Source organism: Sapajus apella, unplaced genomic scaffold, assembly GCF_009761245.1.
Source record: "Sapajus apella isolate SASKATOON/1434 unplaced genomic scaffold, GSC_monkey_1.0 scaffold4, whole genome shotgun sequence".
In the NCBI taxonomy this organism is placed as follows: domain Eukaryota; kingdom Metazoa; phylum Chordata; class Mammalia; order Primates; family Cebidae; genus Sapajus; species Sapajus apella.
In genome coordinates, this window is record NW_022436944.1 from 40,034,734 (window position 1) to 40,059,803 (window position 25,070).

Consider the following 25,070-nt stretch of genomic DNA (forward strand, 5'->3'; position numbering starts at 1 on the left):
CATGTTTCATCTTTTCTGGATTCTCTCCTTTGCGGCCACTTGTTAGTCAAGGAGCATGACATATACCCTGCATAGAGATCAGCCACATTTTTAGTGGCATCTGGATATTTCAACTAATGTTTCCAAGTTGAACAGTGAGCAGTTAGATTTTTTAAGTTTGCTTGTTTGGAAAGGGAGTTTAGCTGGGTTGGGAAAGAGAGAGAAAGGAAAGGCCACCTGCCATCCAATAACCAAGACAAAAAAGTTTTTCTTTCCTTTCTTCCCTGGTTGTTTCTATCCTGCAGAGAACAGCAGCTGTTCAGCCTGAAATAAAGTGTGAAATTTGCATATACACACATACCCACAAACAGGCATGGTTCCACTTACATGTATTCCTTGAGAATGAAAAACAACCTACTGCCACATCCAACAGGAATCCACATATCTGCTCTATGATTGCTTGGCAGGAAAAGGGGAAGGTGGAGCAAGGTTCCTCCATTCCATGCTACATTGTGGATGGTTGTTTAGGCCCGCGAAGTGCAGTGTTTGCCCTCTGTAGAGTTCTTCTGCAGGTTGGGTTAACAAAGCCTCATGCTCATGACAAAGGCTCTATGAAAAGAAGCTGATATACATACTGTTGATAGTATAGTAGCTTCTAGGAGCAAAGCTGCATGCTAAGCACTTTACAAACTAACTTATTTTATTCTCACAACTTTGGAAATAGGTTGTACAAGTTTATGCTCTAGATAAGGAGATGAATTAAGGATAAAAGATAGGAAAAAAAAAAAAAGACCCAGAATCCTTTAGCAAGTAAGCAAGGGAGATCAATTAACTGGAATTTAAGTCCCAAACCACCTGACTTCAAAACCCAGTTGAAACTTAGTGGAAGTTTATCCATCAAAACAAGTTATTAATTCTTGATCAGTTGCCTAATCCCATGATTAGTGAATGCCAGCTAAGTTAATGGAACATTCATAGGAAACATGTTTCCATGGGAAAATCAGCTTCACTAGCCAAATACATAAGTAAAAGATGAAGCACAGCACTTTTTGATAATTAAGCTGTATACTTTTGATTTACGCACTTTTTTCTGTATACTATACTTCAATGAGAAAGTTTTTAAAACATGAATTATAAGAATTCTACCAAGTTACATGTGGATAATTCAGTAGTGTATAGATGATTTCCTTGATAACAATTATATTTTAATTCATTTTTGCAATCCTTTTTTAATAAAATTACTAGTATAAAGTATGTGCTTGATGAATGATTATTGAAATTTAATCAATTCATTTGTGTGTGTTTGTGTGCACGCATGTGCGCAAAGGCACTTTATATATCATCTAGTAAAACTTTTTATTCGGTGACATGGTTTGGCTCTGTGTCCCCACCCAAATCTCATCTTGTAGCTCTCATAATTCCCACTCTTGTGGGAGGGACCCAGTGGGAGATGACTGAATCATGGGGACAGGTCTTTCCTGTGCTGTTCTTATGATAGTTAATGAGTCTTATGAGACCTGATGGTTTTATAAGGAGTTTCCTGCACAGCTCTCTTTGCCTGCTGCCATTCATGTAAGATGTGACTTGCTTCTCCTTACCTTCCACAGTCTTCCTTGAGGAGACTGTGAGGCCTCCTCAGCCATGTGAAACAAGTCCATTAAACCTCCTTCTTCTGTAAATTGCCCAGTCTCAGGTATGTCTTTATCAGCACCATGAAAATAGACTAATACATTTGGATTATAGCTGGCATAAATCTAATTCAAATTGGCTTGCAGAGAGGAAAAAAGTTTTTTTTCACTCACAGAACAAAAAAATAAGTTATTGCTTAGATGTGTAATGTAAGTGAATTACCTACCTACATTAATCAGAATATCTCCTTTGCAGAGAGAACTTTCACATATGGATACATCTCCCATGCACATCAAGTATGTGTTTCAAGTAAGATTTAGTCTAAAAGCAAGATACATCTCATCTTTTTTTACTTTCTCTTGTCAACTGAATATTTAGTAGCACACCTACTTCCTACATAGAGCAAAGAATGTCATTAAGTATTATGAGCAAGGTAATTTGTTTATATTACCTTATTTAATTTAACTTTTAATCATTGCATTGTCTCTGAGAATTTGGATTATGTTCTGGCTTCCCAAATGAGAAAACTGAGTAGCTAATCAGTTTACTGCCTGATTTTTACAAAATCAGCGCAAGAATCAAACAGGATAAAATCAAGTCAAACTCATGGTTTTCTGCATACAAGCCTAATACATTTGTCCACTAACATAATCTGCTACAAATCAGAGAGAAATGGGTTGGTCTTCTTCTGATTTATAGCATAAGCTATACTGAATTTCTGGAATAACATTCACTTTAATTTTCTTAAACTTAATTCTATTGCTTGTCATATCTCATCAGAAACCCACTGGAACTAAACATTTTAGGAAAGGCATCTGATTAACAAGAGGACAAGTAAGATGACAAAACACCCATGCCTTGACCATTTGACTTGGCCACTCCGCTTCTATTTATGCTCTTATTTGGTCATAAATCCATCCATTTATTAAATAACCCTGTGGTCACAGACTGGCCCTGGGAGAATTTCTTCCAACTCAAGTATACGTTTTTCAGTCTGCTATATCCATTATTGTTCTTCATCCTTCCCTTGCTCCATCTTTAAGAGTAAAATTGTGAAATCACCACTCCACTATCATTTTAAATGTACAAAATAGTATTTTACATTCTTCCCAGACTGTTTCATTCTTGTAAGAAGATGCAGATCTTCTTATTAATGGAAATGAATGAAAATCTCTTTGGAGTGTGAATGTATTTGCCAAGAAGTAACACATTCTGAGAGCTTCTTGTATACACACACAAACTCATGCACACACATACATTTATGTAGAGGGATTGAGAACATAAGTGACAGAATCAATGTCTTTAACGATTTTTGTTCACATATCTCAGTCAACCTGCAAATACTTTACCTGTGGATATGTTAGGACTTTTAAAAACACAATTCTATTATGGTTTTTGTCCAAGAATTATGCTTTTTGTCCAGGATTTTCAGAATAATACTGAATGTTTTATTGTGGTGACTATTTCACTGTTTGAGCCTGTACCCAGATAATAACGTTTCACAGGTCATCCTTAGGCATGTGGGGCATTTCTTCTGTTGGCCCTCTAAATCCCAAACCAGTTAGCCGTTTAATCCCAAATCTCAAACTCAACTGTTAGATTTAGTGTGTGGTATGATTAACACTGTGTACATGAGCTAAGTTGATGGAAATTAAATTAAAATTAAAAACAATATGCAAAATCCCAGGATAAACGTATTTAATAGTGCTTTTCCTGCGAAAATTCCCCACAAGGGTATAGACAGCAAAGAGGATGACATATGGTGGAGGCAGTCTGCTTACGGCGCAGCACAGACTGTGCTCAGCAGGCAGATCTGGAGGTCTCCAGTTTGATCAGATGTGAGGCATCTATTTGCTCACCATTTAAACCCAGCATGCTAGGATGCCAAAAGAGTGGCAGCTTTGAGTGGAGGAAACAGCAGCCAAGTCATCAGAAATGCAAAGCAAGCCGAATGCCAAATTAAGAGGAAAACTGAAGTACCTCGAAATTATGAATGTAAAGGCATGTGGTAATGAGAACTCTGTAAGGGTGGCAGAACCAAGGAAGATGTATTTCTCTCAAATGAATTGGCATTCCAAGAGTTTGGTTTCCATGTCATTGAAGAAAATGATTAAGGAAAATTCTGATATGAATGTATACAATATACTAAATTTTTAGTGATGTGGTAATTCCACTTGTATTTTCCACTGTTAAGATTAACGTCTTTGAAAGCAGAACATATGATGACTGATTTGTGTCACTGCATTTTGCCAGCATTCATAAACAGTCCTAAGTCTGATTATTGCTAATGAAGCATATTTATATCCTAGGTTATACAGTTTATATTTTTCTTTGAGGCTATTAGTCACTTTTCCATCTTGATAGTACAAAATGTTAACATTATACATATATAGGAAAACAAAATAGTATTCTATCAAAAAAAGCAATGAAGAGGGATCCGGAAATCCTGAATATCAGACTCAATACACGTAAGGTTAGAGTGTTTCTCCAAAGAATCTAATGTTATGAGTTTTCTGCAACCCCCAAAGAAACAACTAAACAAGCACAGTTTGATCCAAAATATTGGAAGCTTAAAGGGCCAGAATTGCACAAATTTTTGTAAATATTCATTGAAACATCATCCTTCCAATGGAGTCACCAGTCCATATTTTGCTAGAATGGCATAACTTTTGAATATGCAGAACTACTACTATGTAGTCTTAACAGAGAGAAAATCTTGCTCTTAAAAGAGGTTTCATGTGCAAACTAAACGAATGATGTCTCTATACAGAATCTATAAATAACTAAATTAGGTAGTTCTGTATATTCAAATGTTATGCCATTCTAAGTGAATATGTCTTGTTCACTGTTCACATTTTTACAAAGAAAAGCTCCTCATATCCTATGATTTTTCCCAAATTTGAAAATGCTGACTTTGTGACCAGTTTGCCATATGATAATCTAAATGTTTGTCCAAATAGTATAATTTCAGGAAAAGAATCATTGATTGACACTTTTTCCCACAAACCTTGTCCCTAATTTCCTCACTGTTTATTTCAAAAGGTTAAGGAAATGTCTATCCTATGATGAAAGCTCAGGTTCAAAATATAAACTCACTTTAAAAACTAATATAAAATATATGAGACTGTGTAAATAACTGGAGAATAATTTCTCCCCCATGGAAAACATGCTCCACGTGGAAACATTCTTGAGAAAGAGACCCAGAGAAGGAAACTGGAGATTTAGCAGGCATATTTTATTTATGACATAATTATTGTTCTGGGAAATTCCTTATTCAGGTGCACTATTGAGGGAGCAAAAATGTCAAATCAGATGTGTTTCGTTCAAATTTTGGTGGCTTGTAATCTCATGTGAATTCTCTCAAAGGCTTGTTTTTAGTCGAGATATAACTAGCCAATAGTATTTCCCTTCTGATGCTCCACACACCAACTTTGAGTACACTACTGTAACATAAGAAGATTGGCCTCACATCTACTAACCGTGAGACTATCTTCCTCATCTGAAAATGATTATTTGATAAAAGTGGTAATACTATGATGAATAATATTCTTCAAGCTTAAGTTTCAAAAATTTCTCTAAGTAAAAAATGTATGCATTTGGTCATGTGGAGGATGCCTACTACCCCATTATCATGACCCTCTATTAGCCCTCTTCTCATTTTTTGGCTAAGTGAGCTTAATTGAGGTACTGTATTTCAAATCGGCAAAATAGTTTATTTCAGTTTGCTGGTTCAAACACTATCTTCCACAGACAAGGAGATTCAACTTTTTTGTTACAGTGTATATTTGACAATGGGCTTCCTAGGCAGCAAATTAGTCATTTCGAATTAAGTTTGAAAGTGCCATAGGGAGTTGTGATGTGCAAACTTCTCGCACCAAATTGAGCATCTTTCTTAACCAACCTGGTTTGAAACCTAAATACTCAGTGGGTATTCTGAAAATCTTATGAAACCTTCTATTGTGTTTCTTTACAATTACACAGTAGCTGACTTTACGAGCTAAGCAGGAGCCATTGTACCCTAATCAGAAGCGGGTCACTGGGGAGCATGGGATCTCAGCTTAATATAATGAATTTAAACAGTGTAAATTCTTTTCACACAGATTACCCTGCTGAATTCCCAAATCATTGATTTGGGGCATAGCTTCTTAAGCCTGAAACCTTTAAAACTCTTACAGCATTCCTGAGAGATTTCTAGTCAGTTTTCTTCACATAATAGTGTACATTTTTCTCCTTTTTCCTTCTAGAATGATATCGAGCCACATATTAGTAAATAACCCTCTCTCTCTCAAAATCATCCTGCATTTTCCAAGCTTTTAAATAATTATAAAGAAACTTCTTTGGATTTTCTTTCAATTTCAAAGCCTCATAGTTTAGGCAACTGAATTCAAAGATAATCACTCTTGAGTTGATTTGTGTATATTATCAATGTCTTATTGACTGCATTCATACCTATGAACAGTTTTATTTAAGTAAAGCACATAAAGGGATTGAAAAAGAAAAAAATATAGAATTCCTGGCCATGTCTTTATATAAAGTATTCTTCCTGGGGATCCAAGATTGCTGAATAGGAACAGCTCTGGAGCACAGTTCCCAGCGAGAACAACGCAGAGGGTGAGTGATCACTGCATTTCCAAACGAGTTTTTACTGCCCAATGACCAGGAGATTCCTGGGCTGAAAAGCGTGGCAAGTTTCAAGCATGGCTGTTTCAGCTGGTGCAGCAGGTCTCTGGACAGAAACTCACACAAATCTGGGTGGCCATTTCAACTGGCACCTGGAACACCTGGGAGACAGTGCTGCCCATTCAACTGAAAAAATGGGGGCTGAAAGAGGGAGCCAGGTGATCTGGCTTAGCAGGTTCCACCCCGACAAAGACCAGCAATCTGAAATGCTCTGGATGGAGAGTTTTGCAGCAAGTGCAGCTGGACCCGGGACAGTCCAGCTGTGTGGGGGGAAGGGCGTCTGCCATTACCGAGGCAATCCACCACTACTGAGGCAGTCCATCATTACCAAGGCAATCCGCCATTACTGAGGCAGTTCTAACTATACCTCTGTAAACAAAACCACAAGGAAGATCACACAGCAGCTGGGCAGAGGCCACAGCAGCTCAGCAACACCTCTGCTGGCAGACTGTGACTACCTCCTTACTGGGCAGGGCGTCTCTGAAAAATGCAGCAGCATGTCAGAAACTTATAAATAAAGCACCACATTCCCAGGACAGAGTACCTGGGAAAAAAGGTGGTTACGAATTCCACTGCAGCAGACTTAAACATACCTGCCCAGCAGCTCAGAATGAAACAGTGAAGCTCCCAGTACAGCACTTGAGCTCCTATAAAGGACAGATTGTCTCCTCAAGCAGCTCCCCAACCTCCATATATCCAAAGAGTCACCTTATAAAGGAGAGCTCAGGCCGACATCTGGCCAGCATCCTTCTGGGACAAAGAAAACAAAAGAATAAACTGGCAGCAACCCTTACTCTTCTGCAGCCACCGCAGGTGATCCCCAAACAAGCTGGGTCTGGAGTGGACCTCCAGCAGTCCTACAGCAGAGAGGCCTGACTGTTAGAAGGAAAACTAAAAAAACAGAAAGAAATAACTTCAACATCAACCAAAAGGACATCCACTCAGAGACCCCATCCAAAAGTCACCAACTACAAAGACCACAGGTAGATAAACCCACAAAGATGGGGAGAAACCAGTGCAAAAAGGATGAAAACACCTAAAACCAGAATGCCTCTCCTCCCCCAAGGGATCACAACTCCTCACCAGCAAGAGAACAAAGCTGGATGGAGAATGAGTCTGATGAATTGACAGAAACAGGCTTCAGAAGGTGGGTAATAACAAACTCTTCTGAGCTAAAAGAACATGTTCTATCCCAATGTAAAGAAACTAAGAATCTTGAAAAAAGTTAGATGAAATGCTAACAAAAATAAACAGCCTAGAGAAGAATATAAATGACTTGATGGAGCTGAAAAACACAACACAAGAACTTCATGAAGCATACACAAGTTTCAATAGCCGAATCCACCAAGCACAAGAAAGGATATCAGAGATCGAAGATCAGCTCAATAAAATAAAATGAGAAGGCAAGAATAGACAAAAAAAAGAGTGAAAAGAAATGAAAAAACCCTCCAAGAAATGTGGGATTATGTGAAAATAACTAATCTACATTTGATAAGTGTACCTGAATGTGACAGAGAGAATGCATCCAAGCTGGAAAACGCTCTTCAGGATATTATCCAGGAGAACTTCCCCAACCTAGAAAGGCAGGCCACCATTCAAGTCCAGGAAATACAGAGAACATCACAAAGATATTCCTCTAGAAGGGCAACCCCAAGGCACAGAATCATCAGATTCACCAAGGATGAAATGAAGGGAAAAATGCCAAGGGCAGCAAGAGAGAAAGGTTGGGTTGCCCACAAAGGGAAGCCCATCACATTGACAGCAGATCTCTCAGGGGAAACCCTATAAGCCAGAAGAGAGTGGGGGCCAACATTCAACATCCTTAAAGAAAACAACTTTCAACCTAGAATTTCATATCCAGGCAAACTAAACTTCTTAAGTGAATGAGAAAGAAAATCCTTTATGGACAAGCAATTGCTGAGAGATTTTGTCACCACCAGGCCTGCCTTACAAAAGCTCCTGAAAGAAGCACTAAACAAGGAAAGGAACAACCAGTGCCAGCTACTCCAAAAACATACCAAATGGTAAAGACCATTGACGCAATGAAGAAACTGCATCAATTAGTGGGCAAAACATCCAGCTAGCATCAAAATGGCAGGATCAAATTCACACATAACAATATTAACCTTAAATGTAAATGTGCTAAATGCTCCAATCAAAAGACACAGACTTGCAAATTGGATAAAAAGTCAAAACCCATTGGTGTGCTGTATCCAGGAAACCCATCTCACTGCAAGGACACACATAGGCTCAAAATAAAGGGATGGATTTACCAAGCAAATGGAGAGCAAAAAAAAAAGCATGAATTGTAAACCTAGTCTCTGATAAAATAGACTTTAAACCAACAAAGATCAAAAGAGACAAAGAAGGGCATTATATAATGCTAAAAGGATCAATGCAACAAGAAGCGCTAACGATCCTAAATATATATGCACCCAATACAGGAGCACCCACATACATAAAGCAAGTTCTTAACAACCTACAAAGAGACTTGGACTCCCACACAATAATAGTGGGAGACTTTAAAACACTCCACTGTCAATATTAGACAGAACAACGAGACAGAAAATTAACAAGGATATCCAGGACTTGAGCTCAGACCTGGACCAAGCAAACCTAATAGACACCTACAGAACTCTCCACCCCAAATCCACAGAATATACATTCTTCTCAGGACCACATCACACCTGCTTTAAAATTGATCACATAATTGGAAGTAAATCACTCCTCAGCAAATGCAAAAGAACAGAAATCATAACAAACAGTCTCTCAGACCACAATGCAATCAAATTATAATTCAGAATTCGGAAACAAACTCAGAACCACACAACTTCATGGAAACTGAACAACTGGCTCTTGAATGTTGACTGGATAAACAATGAAATGAAGGCAAAAATAAAGATGTTCTTCGAAACCAATGAGAATGAAGACATAACATACCAGAATCTCTGGGACACATTTAAAGCAGTGTCTAGAGGGAAATTTATAGCAATAAATGCCCACATGAGAAGCAAGGAAAGATCTAAAATAGACACCCTATCATCAAAATTGAAAGAGCTATAGGAGCAAGATCAAAAAACTCAAAAGTGAGCAGAAGACAAGAAATAACTAAGATCAGATCAGAACTGAAGGAGATAGAGACACAAAAAACCCTTCAAAAAAATCAATAAATCCAGGAGCTGTTTTTCTGAAAAGATCAACAAAATAGACCGCTAGCCAGATTAATAAAAAAGAATCAAATAGATGCAATAAAAAATGATAAAGGGGATATCACTACCGATTCCACAGAAATACAAACTACCATCAGAGATTACTACAAACAACACTATGCACGTAAACCAGTAAACCTGGAAGAAATGGATTAATTCCTGGACAGTTACACCCTCCTAAGCCTAAACCAGGAAGAAGTCAAAACCCTGAATAGACCAATTACAAGGGCTGAAGTTGAGGCAGCAATTAAGAGCCTACTGACCAAAAAAAAAGCCCAGGTCCAGATGGGTTCACAGCCGAATTCTACCACACATACAAAGAGGAGCTGGTACCACCCCTTCTGAAACTATTCCAAACAATATAAAAAGAGGAAATCCTTCCCAAATCATTTTATGAGACCAACATTATCCTGATACCAAAATCCGGCAGTGACTCAACAAAAAAAGAAAACTTCAGACCAGTATCCATGATGAACATAGACACAAAAATCTTCAATAAAAAACTGGCAAACCAATTGCAACAGCACATCATAAAGCTCATCCATCATGATCAAGTAGGCTTCTTCCCAGGGATGCAAAGCTGGTTCAACATTCACAAGTCTGTAAGCATAATCCACCACATAAATAGTACCAAAGACAAAAACCCACATGATCATCTCGATATATGCAGAGAAGGCCTTCAACAAAATTCAACAGCCCTTTATGCTAAAAACTCTCAATAAACTAGGTATCGATGGAATGATGGTGAGAGAGGGCATCCTTGCCTAGTGCCAGATTAGATTTCAAAGGAAATGCATCTAGTTTTTGCCCATTCAGTATGATATTGGCTGTGAGTTCTGCACATGTACCCTGAACCTAAAGTGAAATAAAATATATATTTGTTTTAAAAAAAAAAAGTATTCTTCCTAGTGTTGTGCAAAGAAAAGTGTGTTTTTTGGCATGGCATGATAGCCCTTTTGCCAGGAGAACAATTTGGGGATTTAAGTATATGACCTATTTGAAGACATTGTACATATTTATTAATTGCAAGTGGGACAGATCCATGCATGTGAATGTTAAGATAATCAAGACCTAACTAAATAATTGATGTAAAATGTTATAATGCTCCATTCCCAACATGAGTTCAATTCAAAGAAAATTTTTATTTATAATCAATATCTCAATAAAATATATTTATAAACAAGAATTACCCTTGATGCCAGACACTGGACCAAGAACTTAAACAATGTGAGGAGTTTTTTTTTGTTTTCTTTCTTTTTTTGTTTTTAACCGTAAATTCTATGTGGGAATTCCTTGTGGATAGGGGACCATGAAGCTGAAGTGATATGAGGCTTACATTCCCCAGGAGACTCCTGGAGACTCTTTCTGGAGAAATGAGAGGCCTGAAAGGCATAATACTATTACCTCTAACATGACACTATTACCTCTAGCAGAAATGCTTGGAATTATGGCGAGAGGAAAGCAATAAACAAGGAATCCAGAGAGTGTTTCAGTGAGAGAATTGAGAGAGATGCATGGTATTCATTGCTAATGAAAAAGGCGGGTTAATCTTAACATGTCTTACTATGAGTTATCTAATACATCCTTTTCTTTAAATATATGTATTTGTTATACATATTTAGGAAATACAAGTGCAGATTGCTTATATTCATATTGTATAGTGGTGAATTCTGGGCTACTTGTGTAGCCATCATCTGAATAGTGAACATTGTATTCGATAAGTAATTTTTCAACTCTCACCCCCTTGCACCCTTTATTGTCTCCAATATCTATTATTCCACTCTGTATGTCCAAGTATTGTTTAGCTCCCAAGTGAGAACATGCAAGTATTTGACTTTCTGTCTCTGAGTCACTTCAGTTAGGATAATGGCCTCCAGTTACATCCATGTTACTGCAGAAAACATAATTTTATATTTTTTATGGCCCAGTAGTATTCCATGGTGTATACGTACAGTTTAGGATTCATAGGCCCATTTTCTTCATCCAATCCTCCACTGGTGTGCCTATCAATTCTAGATTGATTCCATATCTTTGTTATTGTGAATAGTGGTGCAATAAACTTATGAATGTAGGTATCATCTTGATATAATTATTTCTTGCCCTCTCGGTATATACCCAGTAGTGGGATTGCTGATTGAATGGTAGTTCTATTTTTAGCTTTTGGGAAATCTCCATACTGTTTTTCATTAAGCTTGTATTAGTTTACATTGTGACCAACGATATAGAAGCATTCCTTTTTCTCCACATCCTCACCAACATCTGTTGTTCTTTGACTTTTAATAATAGCCATTCTGACTAATGTAAGATGGTATCTCATTGTGGTTTTAATTTGAAATGCATCCCTTTTAAGGGTCTTGAAAGACACACCAAAAAGTTAGAATTACATTTTAATTACCTTTGGTTTCTATACTGCATTTCTCTTAAATGTAACTCAATGCCAGATGCGGCCAACTGAATCTCCATTCAGTTTTCACATATGTATCTCATGTAATTATCAAAACAACTCCAGTTGCTGTTATCACTTTTGAGAAGGAGAAGTGAACGTTCCCAGAATTTGACTGTAAGACTAGTTCTGACCATTAAAATGTAAACAGAAGTGATGTATCACCCTAGGCTGGGGTATTCATGTGCCCTGTATGCCTTCCCCATATTCTTTCCTGAGCAGCCCATTGGATAATACTAGAAAAATCCTGAGACCACAAAATCGAAGAAGCCTAGGTCCCTGAATCATCTAGGGATTATGTTAGAGGAGAACTGCTGGACACATATAACACCGTAAATGACTGAGAAATAAAGTTCTTTTGTGTGAAATTTAGAGCATTATTGTTAACCCAGCATGACCTACTCTATCATAGTTAATATGTTCTTAAAAGTTATATAGCTAATAATTGACAGGACTAGGAAAATCTTAATCACTATGCTACCCGACCTCCAAAGTGGGTTCTATCCCCTGGCACACAGACTTTTTACTCTAACATACAACAATGAAGAGTTTTGGGGGTGCTTGCTGGACTATGAACTCAGTAGCTTATTCTCCAGCTCTCATCCGTAAACTGTAAATTCAGAACTCAATTACTTAACACGTACTTTTGTATTAGAAGTGATACTATTTACCTAGAGGAAAAGAATTATCCTCTAATTCTTAATAGTTAGTCTTGATCTCAAGGCTCAGATGAAATTGGGAAATGCTAAAATATCATCAGTTCTTTCATTAAAATGTCATTCCTAAGTTACACAACAAGCAAAAGAAATATAGTAGAGACTGTGTTACTCACTTAGGGTTTGAGGCCAGCCTCAAAAAAATCTCTTCTTTAGATTGGATGGTGGTGAAATGTCAGATTTGTTTACTTGAAAATTAATGCTCCCTTATTCAAAGCCTATCCTTTCTCCAAAGATTTCCATTTCCTATTCCCATTACCACCTGCAATGGGTGTTATTTACTATTTATGGGCACTTCCAGTTGAGTCTACAAAAGGAAGAAACAGATCAGAAATGAAAAAGAGACCTGCTGATTTGCTGTTTCTCTATTACATGACATTTGTTTATGATTTTGCAGGAGTGGACATTTTAGCTATGTGAGTTATGGGCTTATTTGTGAGTATGCTTCATTAATATTCTCTATCCCAAACAGTCCCCAATACTGGTTATGTTGCTGTCCAGTGAATAAGATAAAATATGGAATAATCTCTTTTTCTGAATGGGAACACATGTTCCTCCAATCTGCTTTGTGACTTAATCAGTGTGTCATTATTGAAGCAGAAGATATCATGAATCAGTCAGAAAGAAGAGCCTTATAATACACATTGCATTTCCCAAATGAGCATTCAGCTGTAGATAACATTCCTGCTGGAGCATTTAGTGTCTCATGACAGTCCTTATTGAGAGGACATTTTCAGACTCAAACAAGGTCTTGTAAATTTTGACCTATGCACCATGTAAACAATGCAAATAGATTTCCTATCTTCCTTGGTCCACTGTCGCATTAGATTACAATTTAGGTTTCATAGATCCAGGCTGTGAGTTCTGCAATGTTTGCTTCTTTCCTGCTTCACAGAAGTCAGCTTCTTGGTGGTTTAGCTTCCTGAAAGAAGTTTAAGTGTAAGCTTCCTTCTGCCTCAACAGGACTGAAAAACCATTCAAAATCTTTCCAAAGGTAAAGCATTAGCATCCCATGAAAGGCTGGGTCCCAAATTTTGTTACCATAGTACCATCTGTCAGGATTCAAAGGCATTTAAGAAGTTAGAGAAATACATGAAAGAACTCAAAGAACTGCCTTCCCAACTAAAATAATTAGTGGAAATTCTAATAGTAGAAAAAATTACATTTGAGGAATTAAAAATTTAAGATAAATATAAGTTGAATAGTCAAAATCAGGTGTGAGCCTATGAGAGCTCTTATGGAAATGTCTTCATTGAGTAGAATAAAGACAACATTAGAAAATACAACAGCACTTTTCCCATCTAAAATTGCTATTCATGTGCCTGGTAATCTTGATTTCATTTGCAATTCAAGCTCAATAGTAGAATGTTGAGGCCTTCTCTCTACAGTTTAAGAAAAAAAAGTTGTGAATTTGTTTTCCTTTTTTTGTTACAGATAGTATGAGTACTAAGAAACTATATTTTCTCTGTCTGTTACTTCATGCCAAAAAAGCAATTATCTTTCCAATTTAAGAGTCCTCCCTCTCAGCTCCTACTGTATTCACAAAGTGATAGAGCAATTTAGGTGGTTAGAATTGGGGAGAAAGGAGAAGAAAAGCTATGTGGAAACTTCTTAAACCAACTGACTGGTTGAGATTATATTTCTTTCCCACTGTACAAAGCCTCACCACTGTTCATAATAACATTATGCCAAGACAAATCTTTCTTGCCCACATTTGGTTTCTTCCATCCTAATAGATGGAAGGGTACAATTCTAAGGTTTCTGTAGGCTAACCCCTCAATCTTCTTTATCTCTCTCAAGATTTCATTGATTTTGTCTTTTATTTGCATTAATTTATGGGGTAGGAGTTTAATTTTGTTACATATGCTGTCTGGGGGAATCAGCACTTTCAATGTATCTATCACCTAAATAATATATATTATTGTTAGATACAGTAAGTTCCTCTTCAATGGTTCATCTTGTTTAACTTCCTTGTTCTTTTTTCTTAAGGTCAGCTTCTTTGTACTCTGCCCCCACCACCTCCTAATTATACACTTTAAACAATCTCTCCTGCCAGTCCTAATCTGTGGCCCACATCTGTTCCTCATTTCCCTTCGCCTTTGCCTACTTGCTCTGAAACTGTTCATCCCACCTTTGTCACGCCCAGGCATGCCCAGACGTGCCTTCTACTTTTTCTGTTAACAGCCCTTCCTGCCAAAACTCCCCTTCCTACTACTGTAAACCACATGCCTGCTCTATTTAAAATAGCCACATCAGGATCAGCTTAGACTGTGTGGTCCAACTGCAGCCAATGGAGACAACACACAGGCAGGGACTGACTGCATTAGCGATAAAAATCACTTCCCTCTTTTGTTTGGCTGCTCTTGCAGCAGCCAGAAGTGTGAGAAGCACCCTTCTGCAGAAGTAAATTTGCATTGCTGAGAAATTCTTTGTTTGAGTGCTTGCTGTCTTTACAACTATTTGGTTTTCTTAATGTTGATTTCTGTTTTTATGCGCTGTGGTCCAAGAATGTGATTGGTATGATTTCCATTTTTTTTTTAAACTTGCTGAGGATTATTTTATGTCTGATTGTGTGGTTGATTTTAGAATATGTGCCACGTGGCAATGAGAAAAAAATGTATATTTATTGTTTTGGGTGGAGAGTTTTGTAGATACTTAACAGGTTCATTTATTCAAGTGTTGAATTCAGGTCTTGAATAACTTTGTTACTTTTCTGCTTGAACAATCTAATACTCTCCATGGGATATTGAAGTCTCCCACTATTATTGTGTGGGAATCTAAGTCTCTTTGTAGATCTCTAAGAACTTTATGAATCTAGATGTTCCTCTCGAGGGTATATTTAGGACAGTTAGATCTTCTTGTTGAATTAAATCCTTTACTATTATGTAATATCCTTCTCTATCTTTTTTGGTCTTCGCTGGTTTAAAGTCTGTTTTGTCCAAAATCATGATAGCAACGCCTGCCTTTTCTGCTTTCCACTTGCTTAGTGGATTTTTCTTTATCCCTTTATTTTAGTCCTGTGATTGTTATTGCATGTGAGATGGATCTCTTGAAGATGGCATACCATTGGGTCTTGCTTCTTTCTCCATATTGCCAATATGTTACTTTTAAATGGAGAATTTAGCCCATTTACATTCCAAGTTAATATTTGTATGTGTGAATTTGATCCTCTTGTTAGCTGGTTATTAGATTTGTTTATATGGTTGCTTTATAGTGTTACTGGTCTGTATACTTAAGTGTGTTTTTGTAGTGTCTGGTAATGTTTCTTTGTTTTTCCATGTTTAGTGCTCCTTTCAGGACTTCTTGTAAGGCAGGCCTGGTGGTAATAAATTCCCTCAGTGTTTACTTGTCTGAAAAGGTTCTTCTTTCCCCCTCACTTGGGAAGCTTAGTTCGGCTGGATATAAAATTATTGGTTGCAAATTATTTTCTTTAAGAATGCTATGGTACTGGTACAAAAACAGACACTTAGGTCAATGGAACAGCATTGAGAGCCCAGAAATAAGGCCACACACCTACAATTATCTGATCTTCAACAAAGCCAACAAAAAACAGCAATGGGGAAAGGACTCTTTATTTAATAAATTGTGCTGGGATAACTGGCTAGCCATATGCGGAAGATTGAAACTGGACTCCTTCCTTTCACCATATACAATAGTCAACTCAAGATGGATTAAAGACATATATGTAAAACCCACAACCATAAAAACCCTGGAAGACAACCTAGGCAATACCATTTTGGACATAGGACCCAGCAAAGATTTCATGACAAAGATGCCAAAAGAAGTTGCAACAAAAGCAAAAATTAACAAGTGTTATCTAAATGAAGAGCTTCTGCACAACAAAAGACACTATCAACAGAGTAAACAGCCAGCAGAATGGTAGAAAATTTTTGCAAACTATGCATCTGACAAAGGTCTAATATTCAGCATCCCTAAAGAACTTAAACAAATTTACAAGTAATAAACAGCTCCATTAAAAAATGAGTAAGGTCATGAACAGGCACTTTAAAAAAAAAATACAAGTGTCTGACAGCACATTTAAAAAAGCTCAATACCACTGATCATTAGAGAAATGTAAATCAAAGCCATGAGATACCATCTCACACCAATTAGAATGACTATTATTAAAAAGTCAGAAAATAACATGCTGGCAAGATTGCAGAGAAAAAGGAAGCATGCGCTGTTAATGGGAGTGTAAATTAGTTCAACCATTGTGGAAAGCAGTCAGCCAGTTCCCTCAAAGAGCTAAAAACAGAGCAACCATTTAACTCAGCACTCTCATTACTAGGTATATACCCAAATGAATGTACACTGTTCTACCATAAAGACACGTGATGTTCATTGCAGCACCATTCACAATAGCAAAGATATGGAGTCAATCTACATGCCCAGCAATGATAGGCTGGATAAAGAAAATGTGAGAGACACGTATATATATACATACATATATTCACCATGGAATACTACACAGCCATAAAGGAGAATGAGATCATGTTCTCTAATGGAACATAGATGGAGCTGGAGGCCATTATCCTAAGCAAACTAAAGCAGGAGCAGAAAACCAAATGCTGCATGTTCTCTCTTATAAGTGGAACTAAATGATGAAAACACATGGACACCAAGAGGGGAACAACAGGTACTGGGGCTTAACAGAAGATTGGAGGAGGGAGAGGATCAGAAAAAAATAAGTAATGGGTACTACTACTTGGGGGCTGAAATAATCTGTTCATCAAACCCCCATAAGTTTACCTATATAATAAACATGCAAATGTACCCCTGAACTTAAACTTAAAAAAAAAAAGGAATGCTGATATAGGCCCCCAATTTCTTCTGGCTTGTCAAATTTCTATTAAAAGGTCTCCTGTTAGCCTGATGGGGCTCCCTTTGTAAATGACCTATCCCTTCTCTCTAGCTGCCTTTAACATTTTTTCTTATATTTCGACCTTGGAGAATCTGATGATTATGTTTCTTGGGGATATCTTCCTCTATAGTATCTCACAGGATTTCTCTGCATTTTCTGAATTTGAATGTTGGCCTGTCTAGAGAGGTTGGGAAAGTTTGCATGAATGATATTCTGGCATATGTTTTTCAAGTTGCTTCCTTTCTCCCTAGATCTGTCAGGGACACCAATGATCCATAGATTTTGGTCTCTTTACATAATCTCATATTTCTCAGAGGTTCTGTTCTTTTTTATGTATTTTTTGTTTGACCGAGTTATTTCAGAGAGCCAGTGTTTGAACTCAGATTCTTCCCTCAACTATTGTGCTGTTAATAGTTTGAGTTTGCATTGTAAAATTCTTGTAGTGTGTTTTTCAGTTCTTTGGAACAATTTGCTTCTGTTTTATAATAGCTATTTCATTCATCAGTTCCTGAGTCACTTTATGGTACTCATTAGATTCCTTGAATTGGGTGCTGACCTTCTTCTGAATCTCAATGGTCTTCATTCCCATCCAAATTCTGAATTCTATCTCAGGCATTTCAGCGATTTCAGCCCAGTTAGGAACTCCTGCTGGGGAACTAGTGGTTGTTTGGAGGAATGCGGGCATTCTAGCTTTTTGAGCTGCCAGAATTTTTATGCTGGTTCTTTCTCATTCATGTGGGCAGGTGTTTCTTTAACTATGGTGTGATTTGAGTACTATCAGTAGGCTTCATTTTTGGATGTTTACAGAGGGCTAAGGCTTTGTGCATGGCCTTTCTTTGTAACCGAGTTCATGTCTCTGGTTTCACAGAGGAGTATATTACCAAAAGTATTTTTGTTGTTGAAGTTTGTGCTGTGATCCAGTAGAAGGTGCTTAAGTGAAATGGCCAGTAGGTAGACACTTGCTCATCCATGTGGCTCCTGTGTATTTCTTCATAATTGCAGCTGTGCTCCCTCTCTCAGGGCTCTGACAGTATGAGCTCCTCTCCCACTTGAGCACTGGCTGAAGATCTCAGTTTGGCTTCTCCTGAGCTACACACTGTAACTCTGGGGTGAACTCAGGCTTTACGTGCCCTCCACAGCTTGGAGGCAGCAAGGCCAGGGACCTTACCAATGGCTGTGACAGAGGGTCTTTTAATTCTCTCTTAGGGCTCCACTCCAGAGAAATGAAGAGTTGCTTTCAATCAGTATAATCGGCCAAGGTTGGGGTGACTGCACTGGGGGTCCAAGCTGGGTGTGTTCTGCCCGATAACAAGTAGGGAGGGTGGGAAGGTCACAGAGGAGACAGACTGGCCTCTTCTCCTTATGGTAATTGCAGCTTCCTAGAATTGTGGTTAAAGCACTCAGGGTCTTTGTGCCTTCCCCAGTCTGAGGGCAGCAAGGCCAGTACCACTCAGTAGTGGCCATGAGAGGGTCCCTTCAGTTGTCTCTGGGACCTCTGCCTCAGAAAAACACAGAGCCCCTGCCACTCAAAATGATTGGCCAGAGGATGAGACAGATGCATTGCTGGCCTGAGCTAGGGGCCTTGCTTGATGAAGAATAGAGGTTCAGGAGCTTACAGGGAGGAGAGACTGAGCTCCTCCCTGTATGGTGGCTGTGGTATGCTGGAAGCACAGGTGAAGCCCTCAGACTGTTTCTTCCCCATAACAAGGGTAGCGGTGGTAGAACCACTGCTGTGGAGATGACAGAGGAGCTGTTTATTGCCTCTGGAAGCCCTTTCCAGGGAACCTCAGAGTCAGTGCCAGTGGGTGTGCTCAGCTGTCATGGGACAGCTGATCTGTGGTCCAGAGCGAGAGGCCCTGCCTTATGAAGAGTAGGGGGCCTGGGCTCACAGAGAAGAGGGACTGAATTCCTCTCCTTATGGTGTGTGGTGTGCTGAAGGTGCCAGCATAGTGACTAGGCCTTTTTTTCCTTCCCCAGCCCCAGAGTGGTTAGGGCACAGTACCATTGCAGCTGCAATGGCAGAGGGATTGTGGGTTTTCTCTGGGATTTCCTGCTCAGAGAACTGCAGAACCCCCTCCTACTGACATGTTCAGGTGGTGCCAAGGTAGCTGTGTTGGAGTCCCAGGTCACAAGGGCTGCCCAGTAAGGAGAAGCAGCATCAGAGAACTGTGTGGAAAAAGCCTGGCTGCATTTTCCACAGGGAAGCAGCACTGTGCTGGGGATCTGCACCAGTCCCTTGTCACCACAAACCCTCTGGAAGCCTGAAGGCAACAGGGGCAAGGGCTGCAAAAGAGCAAAAATGGCAGCTTGCCTCTGTGGAGCTCTCTCCCAGAAAACATGGAGTTGCTACCGGCCCAAGAGATGGTTCTTATTATTTTCAGATATATTCCTCTGATGATTAATCTGGGTCATTATCATGAAGGGAAGTTGATTTTATTTGCATCTATTGAGTTGATCATTCAGGTTTTGCTTTTAATTCCTTTTATGTGGTGAATCACATTTATTAAATTTTGTATGTCAAACCAGCCTTGCATCCCAGGAATAAAGCCTACCAGATTGTGCTGTACGAACTTTCTGATGTGCTGCTGGATTCAGTTTGCTAGTATTTTGTTGAGAATTTTTGTGTCTATGTTCATCAGGGATACTGGCCTGAAGATTTCTGTTTTCATTGTGTCTATGCCAGATTTTAGTACTAGGTTTATTCTGCTTGACTCTTGACCATCAGTACATTTGGTAAAAGGAGAGGTAAGGTTACCTTGGGTAATCAAAGGCATCGAAAGGTAGGAGGAAGAAAAATATATTGCATGCCAAACACTGAAATATAGTATTGCATTTAACCTCAATAACAGCCAATCTGGTGTTCATTTTCCTGCTTAGTCAGTTATTACTTTGCAACTATCACCAAACCACATAACTCTAATTTGGCCCTTTTGTTTCCTCTTCTCCAGAATAGAGACTAAAAATATCTATATTATAGGATCACAATGGGAATTAATGGACATAATGTCTGGGAAACACTTATCAGGGTGCTTATCACATGACAGATAAATAATTGATAGGAAATAGGATTTTAATAACTGTGATGTCAGTCATGAGATCTTACTACTCAAAACGTGTCTCCAGAGCCAGCAGCACCAGTATTACCTGGGAGCTAACTAGAAATTAGGAATTTCAGGCCCCACCTCAGACCTTCTATGTTGGAACCTGCATTTTCATGAGATCCCTAAGTAATTCAGGTGCACAGATATGATTGAAAAGCACTAGTATAGAAAAATGACTGAGATTCAGCAACTTGACAGAACTCATCTAGTAGTAAACCAGACAGCTGGAAGCACACTCAAATCAGAAGATGCTAAGTCCATCATCTTTCTCTTATACCTCTAAGGGTATCTGTGATTGGAGGTGTTCAGGCTTCTAGAATCCCATTATGATGTTCTTCTATAATCTAAGCTATAATTGAAAGGCTTTTTACAAACATGTTCTCATGTCTACCACAGTAGCAAGAACACTATAATTTTGTTTTATTTTTCACATTTTTAATTATTCAGCTATTCTATTTGCCATCATTTAGGGAATTATTACAAAACTTATGTCTAAAATGCATCTGATTAATGCATATTTAGGCAAGTAAGCAGATTCAGAATTAGTTGACTGCTATCAAACAATTAAACACTGATGAGACATATTTGCACAGAAATAATGATCATGGCATTTATATAAATAACAGATCTATTTCCCTAATCATCTGGGGAAAAAAAAAGAGGGTGACAGAATTACCAAATATGTCTGGCTTACTAGGCAGATCATTTTCAAGTACAATTTTTTTTTCACGTGAATAAAATCATGTTAATCAATAGTATCTATTATCAGATTAAAATGAAAGAAGTGTATTTGAGCAAAAAACAATGTAGATAATATTAGAAGCATGTTTCCAAGACGTCTCATAATTTCCAGAGCTTCTTTGTACATCATGGAAGGTGCATGCTTTTAATACGCTCCTCTATGGTGCCATAGTTTGATTTTATACAAAATGTGTCCTGAGAGTCAAGCCTAAGTGAATAAAATATATATATTTCCCCACATTTTAGCATCTCTGAAATTTAAATATGCCTTAACAATTAATGATATATCAACACTGATTGTCAGCACTTTTTCTTCTTTTTTTGTAATCAATGGAATCTTAGATTCAGTTAGACAGGGGATTAGGATTTCCAGTAAACTGAAACCTAGTCTGCAAGGAATACCACAGTCAGATAGTGGAAAATGAATGGAAGAGGAATGCTAGATCATGCCTATGAGCATTCACGCAAAAAGAGGGGTAAATAAATAGAAATTATGAGTTTAAATAATAAAAGATTTCATAGATTTCTATTTTCACAGAGCCGGGAAGAAAAATCAAGGAAGATGAGAAAATTTGTCAAAATAGCAAGAAAGAAGAATAGGGAGATACAGAAAAACAAAAAGAGAGAATGAAACATCAAGATGGAAAATACAGCCGATAAGCCCACTATCATGATCATTATTTCCTAGGTGTGGTATCCTATGGTAGACATGCAACTTGGGGCTCCTTTTCTCATTACTTATACTGGTCAGTAGTGGTCTTAGAGGGTAGGATGAGGCAGTTGTTTTTGGCAAATTGTAGAGGGTGTTTTCACTTCTCTAGCCTGCACAGGTAGATCCACGCCCCTTCCTGTGCTCCTTCCCTCCCGCAGACTCTGTACATACTTCTCTTTCCACTGCCTGCTGCATTTCACTTAGTCCCAGACCACTAGGAGAGGTTTAAATGATTATTAACACTTCTGTTTGCTCTTTCAGGTGATATCAAGACTATCAAACAAATCTACGGTCTCACAGGTATGACTTTGGCTAAAGAGCAAAATATTTACCTGAAATCTGGAGGATTACCAATAAATATTTCTCTTCGGAATTTCATTTATTGTTTTTTACTTTCCCTTTTTGACTTCCCTGAGAGATATGGCAACTGACTTGCTGGTGTTCGAGTACAGAGGAGTACTGAAACTCATATTTCTATGTAAACATTTTATAGTTATTGTTATAAAGCAGTTTGTTACCAAAACCTGCCAAAAGTAAAGTCCTAATGTGTTTGATCTGAGAAGTACTTTCAGTGCATTTAAAGTTAACAGTCAAATTTTTTCTTGTAAGTGTCCATAACACTAAAAATATGGTTGAGAGATATTTTGGAACCATATTTTGTGATTCAATGAGCTCTTAAAACAGTTTCAACTTTTTTTTTTTTTTTTTTTTTTTTTTTGAGACGGAATTTCGCTCTTGTTACCCAGGCTGAAGTGCAATGGCGCGATCTTGGCTCACCACAACCTTTGCTTCCTAGGTTCAGGCAATTCTCCTGCCGCGGCCTCCTGAGTAGCTGGGATTACAGGCACGCGCCACCATGCCCAGCTAATTTTTTTTTATTTTTAGTAGAGATGGGGTTTCACCATGTTGACCAGGATGGTCTCGATCTCTTGACCTCGTGATCCACCCTCCTCGGCCTCCCAAAGTGCTGGGATTACAGGCGTGAGCCACCGCGCCTGGTCCCAGTTTCATCGTTTAAGTACCCTCTAATTTTAAGAAAGATTTCCCAAAGAAACACTGATTATTAGCCAGACTTTTATTACTACTAATCCCGTGACACAGAGGCACACAAATAGATCAAATTACATAATGCATTATGAAGACATTAAGAATTTACTGAAGATAGTGGAGAAGGTCAAATAGGGTTTACTTTTTTTTTTTTTCTTGAGACAGAGTCTCCCTCTGTCACCCAGGCTAGAGTGCTGTGGCACGATCTCAGCTCACTGCAACCTCCGCCTCCCAGGCTTAAGTGATTCTCCTGCCTCAGCCTCCTGAGTAGCTGGGATTATAGGTGTGCACCACCATCCCCTGCTAATTGTTTGTATTTTTAGTAGAGATGAGGTTTCACCGTGTTGACCAGCCTGGTTTTGAACTCCTGACCTCAAGTTATCCACTCGCCTCGCCCTCCCAAAGTGCTGGGATTACAGGCATGAGCCACCATGTCTGGCCCACTTTTAATATTACATTAAGAAACTTCTTAGAAGCTCTTACAGCATTTCAGTGCTTTCAATCAAGTTTCTCTCAGCCCTGGTTGTCTTTTCTCTCTCATTTCTACAAAATTCTCAACAAGAAAAATGGCCTTTATGTTCCATAAATGTCTTTATATCTTAACTCTTCTCATCAGACAGCCTTTCCTTACTACTGCACTGCTTTCACCCCAGACCTTTCTATATTACCTTTCTTATGAAAAAAAATTCGCCTTTTTTTTTTTGTATTTTCCAATTTGAATTCCTCTCCCATTCATAGCGCAGGTCTAAGGGCCCCACAGGGTCGTGGGTTGTCCCTTATGCTGTGCTGAGGCTCAGGATCTGAGAAATAAAGAGACAAGACACAGAAGTACAAAGAAAGCACAGCTGGGCTCAGGGGAGCCATGCCACCTATAAGCAGAGACAAGCAAGGCCACAAATGTCCAGAAGCGTCTGTATTTATTGGGTATATGTTAGGGGGCAGGGTAGTGAGGGAAGTCATCTTTAAGGATAGTGATAGGGTCATGAGCAATAAAACAAGAGGTCGACCCCCATTAGATCACCTAGGCTAGGAGGTGGACAGTGTGCAGCAAGGGGTCCACCCCCATTAGGTCACCGAGGCATGGAAGTGGGCCATGAGCAGTGAAGAGGGTGTAGTGTGCAATATCTCTACCTATGGGCTTGCTACTTCTAAGAATATCTATAGGAGGATGCTTAAGCCACACAGCAGTGTCAGAGCCGTCAAGGTCTACCACCACCTGCTGGCAGCTTCCAATGAGTTCCATAAGAGGATGCTTTTGAGCTAGCACAGTAACAAGAGCTGATAAAGTTCACAGTCACCAAGGTACGATTATCCAGAGGGGTTTTGAGCCCTTGGATGCTTGAGGGATTGCTGGTCTGAGGGCAGCCTTCCACAAGAACTGGACGCAAGGTCCTACAACTCCTTTATCAGAAGGAGTGGCTCTTGCCCCAAGCCTGCCATACTGTGGGTATCTTTTACGATACTGAATGCTGCCTCCTGGGCCATGGATTCTTGTCCTGGTATAACTATTTTTCTCTTAAATCATGCTGTGTACCATGTCTGCTCTAGACATTACTCTGACTATAAGCTGCTTATTCCTTAATTCATGCTCTGTACTGTGTCTGCTCTAGGCATTCCTCTATGAACTTTTATATATATATGGAAATAACTGAGTAGTAAGATATTCTTTAGGTACTCGTTCTATGAACTAATATATGATTATATATAAAGGATTATAAAAAGGAAATAACTGAGTAGTAACACTATAAACTAAGATAATCTTCAAGCCCTAATTCTATAAATTGATATATGATTATATGTAAAGGATTACGTAAAGGGAATAACTGAGTAGTAACACTATAAACTGAGATATCCTTCAGGCACTAATTGTGCCAGGATTCTGCTTAGCTCTCCTTCCTTGGTGCCTGTATGGGGGGTTACCCACACACAGAACTCTGAAGATGAAGATCCAT

The 25,070-nt window shown here is 38.6% G+C and overlaps 1 protein-coding gene across 2 annotated transcripts in view; it reads left to right on the forward strand.

The window, feature by feature from the left end:
* KCNH8 (potassium voltage-gated channel subfamily H member 8) overlaps positions 1 to 25,070 on the forward strand; it is a 340,790-nt gene that overhangs the window by 289,366 nt on the left and 26,354 nt on the right. For both annotated transcript variants that reach the window (XM_032267464.1, XM_032267473.1), the window contains one exon: positions 22,333 to 22,371. In XM_032267464.1, coding sequence (XP_032123355.1) covers positions 22,333 to 22,371 — 39 coding nt within the window. The remainder of the gene's footprint in view (positions 1 to 22,332; positions 22,372 to 25,070) is intronic.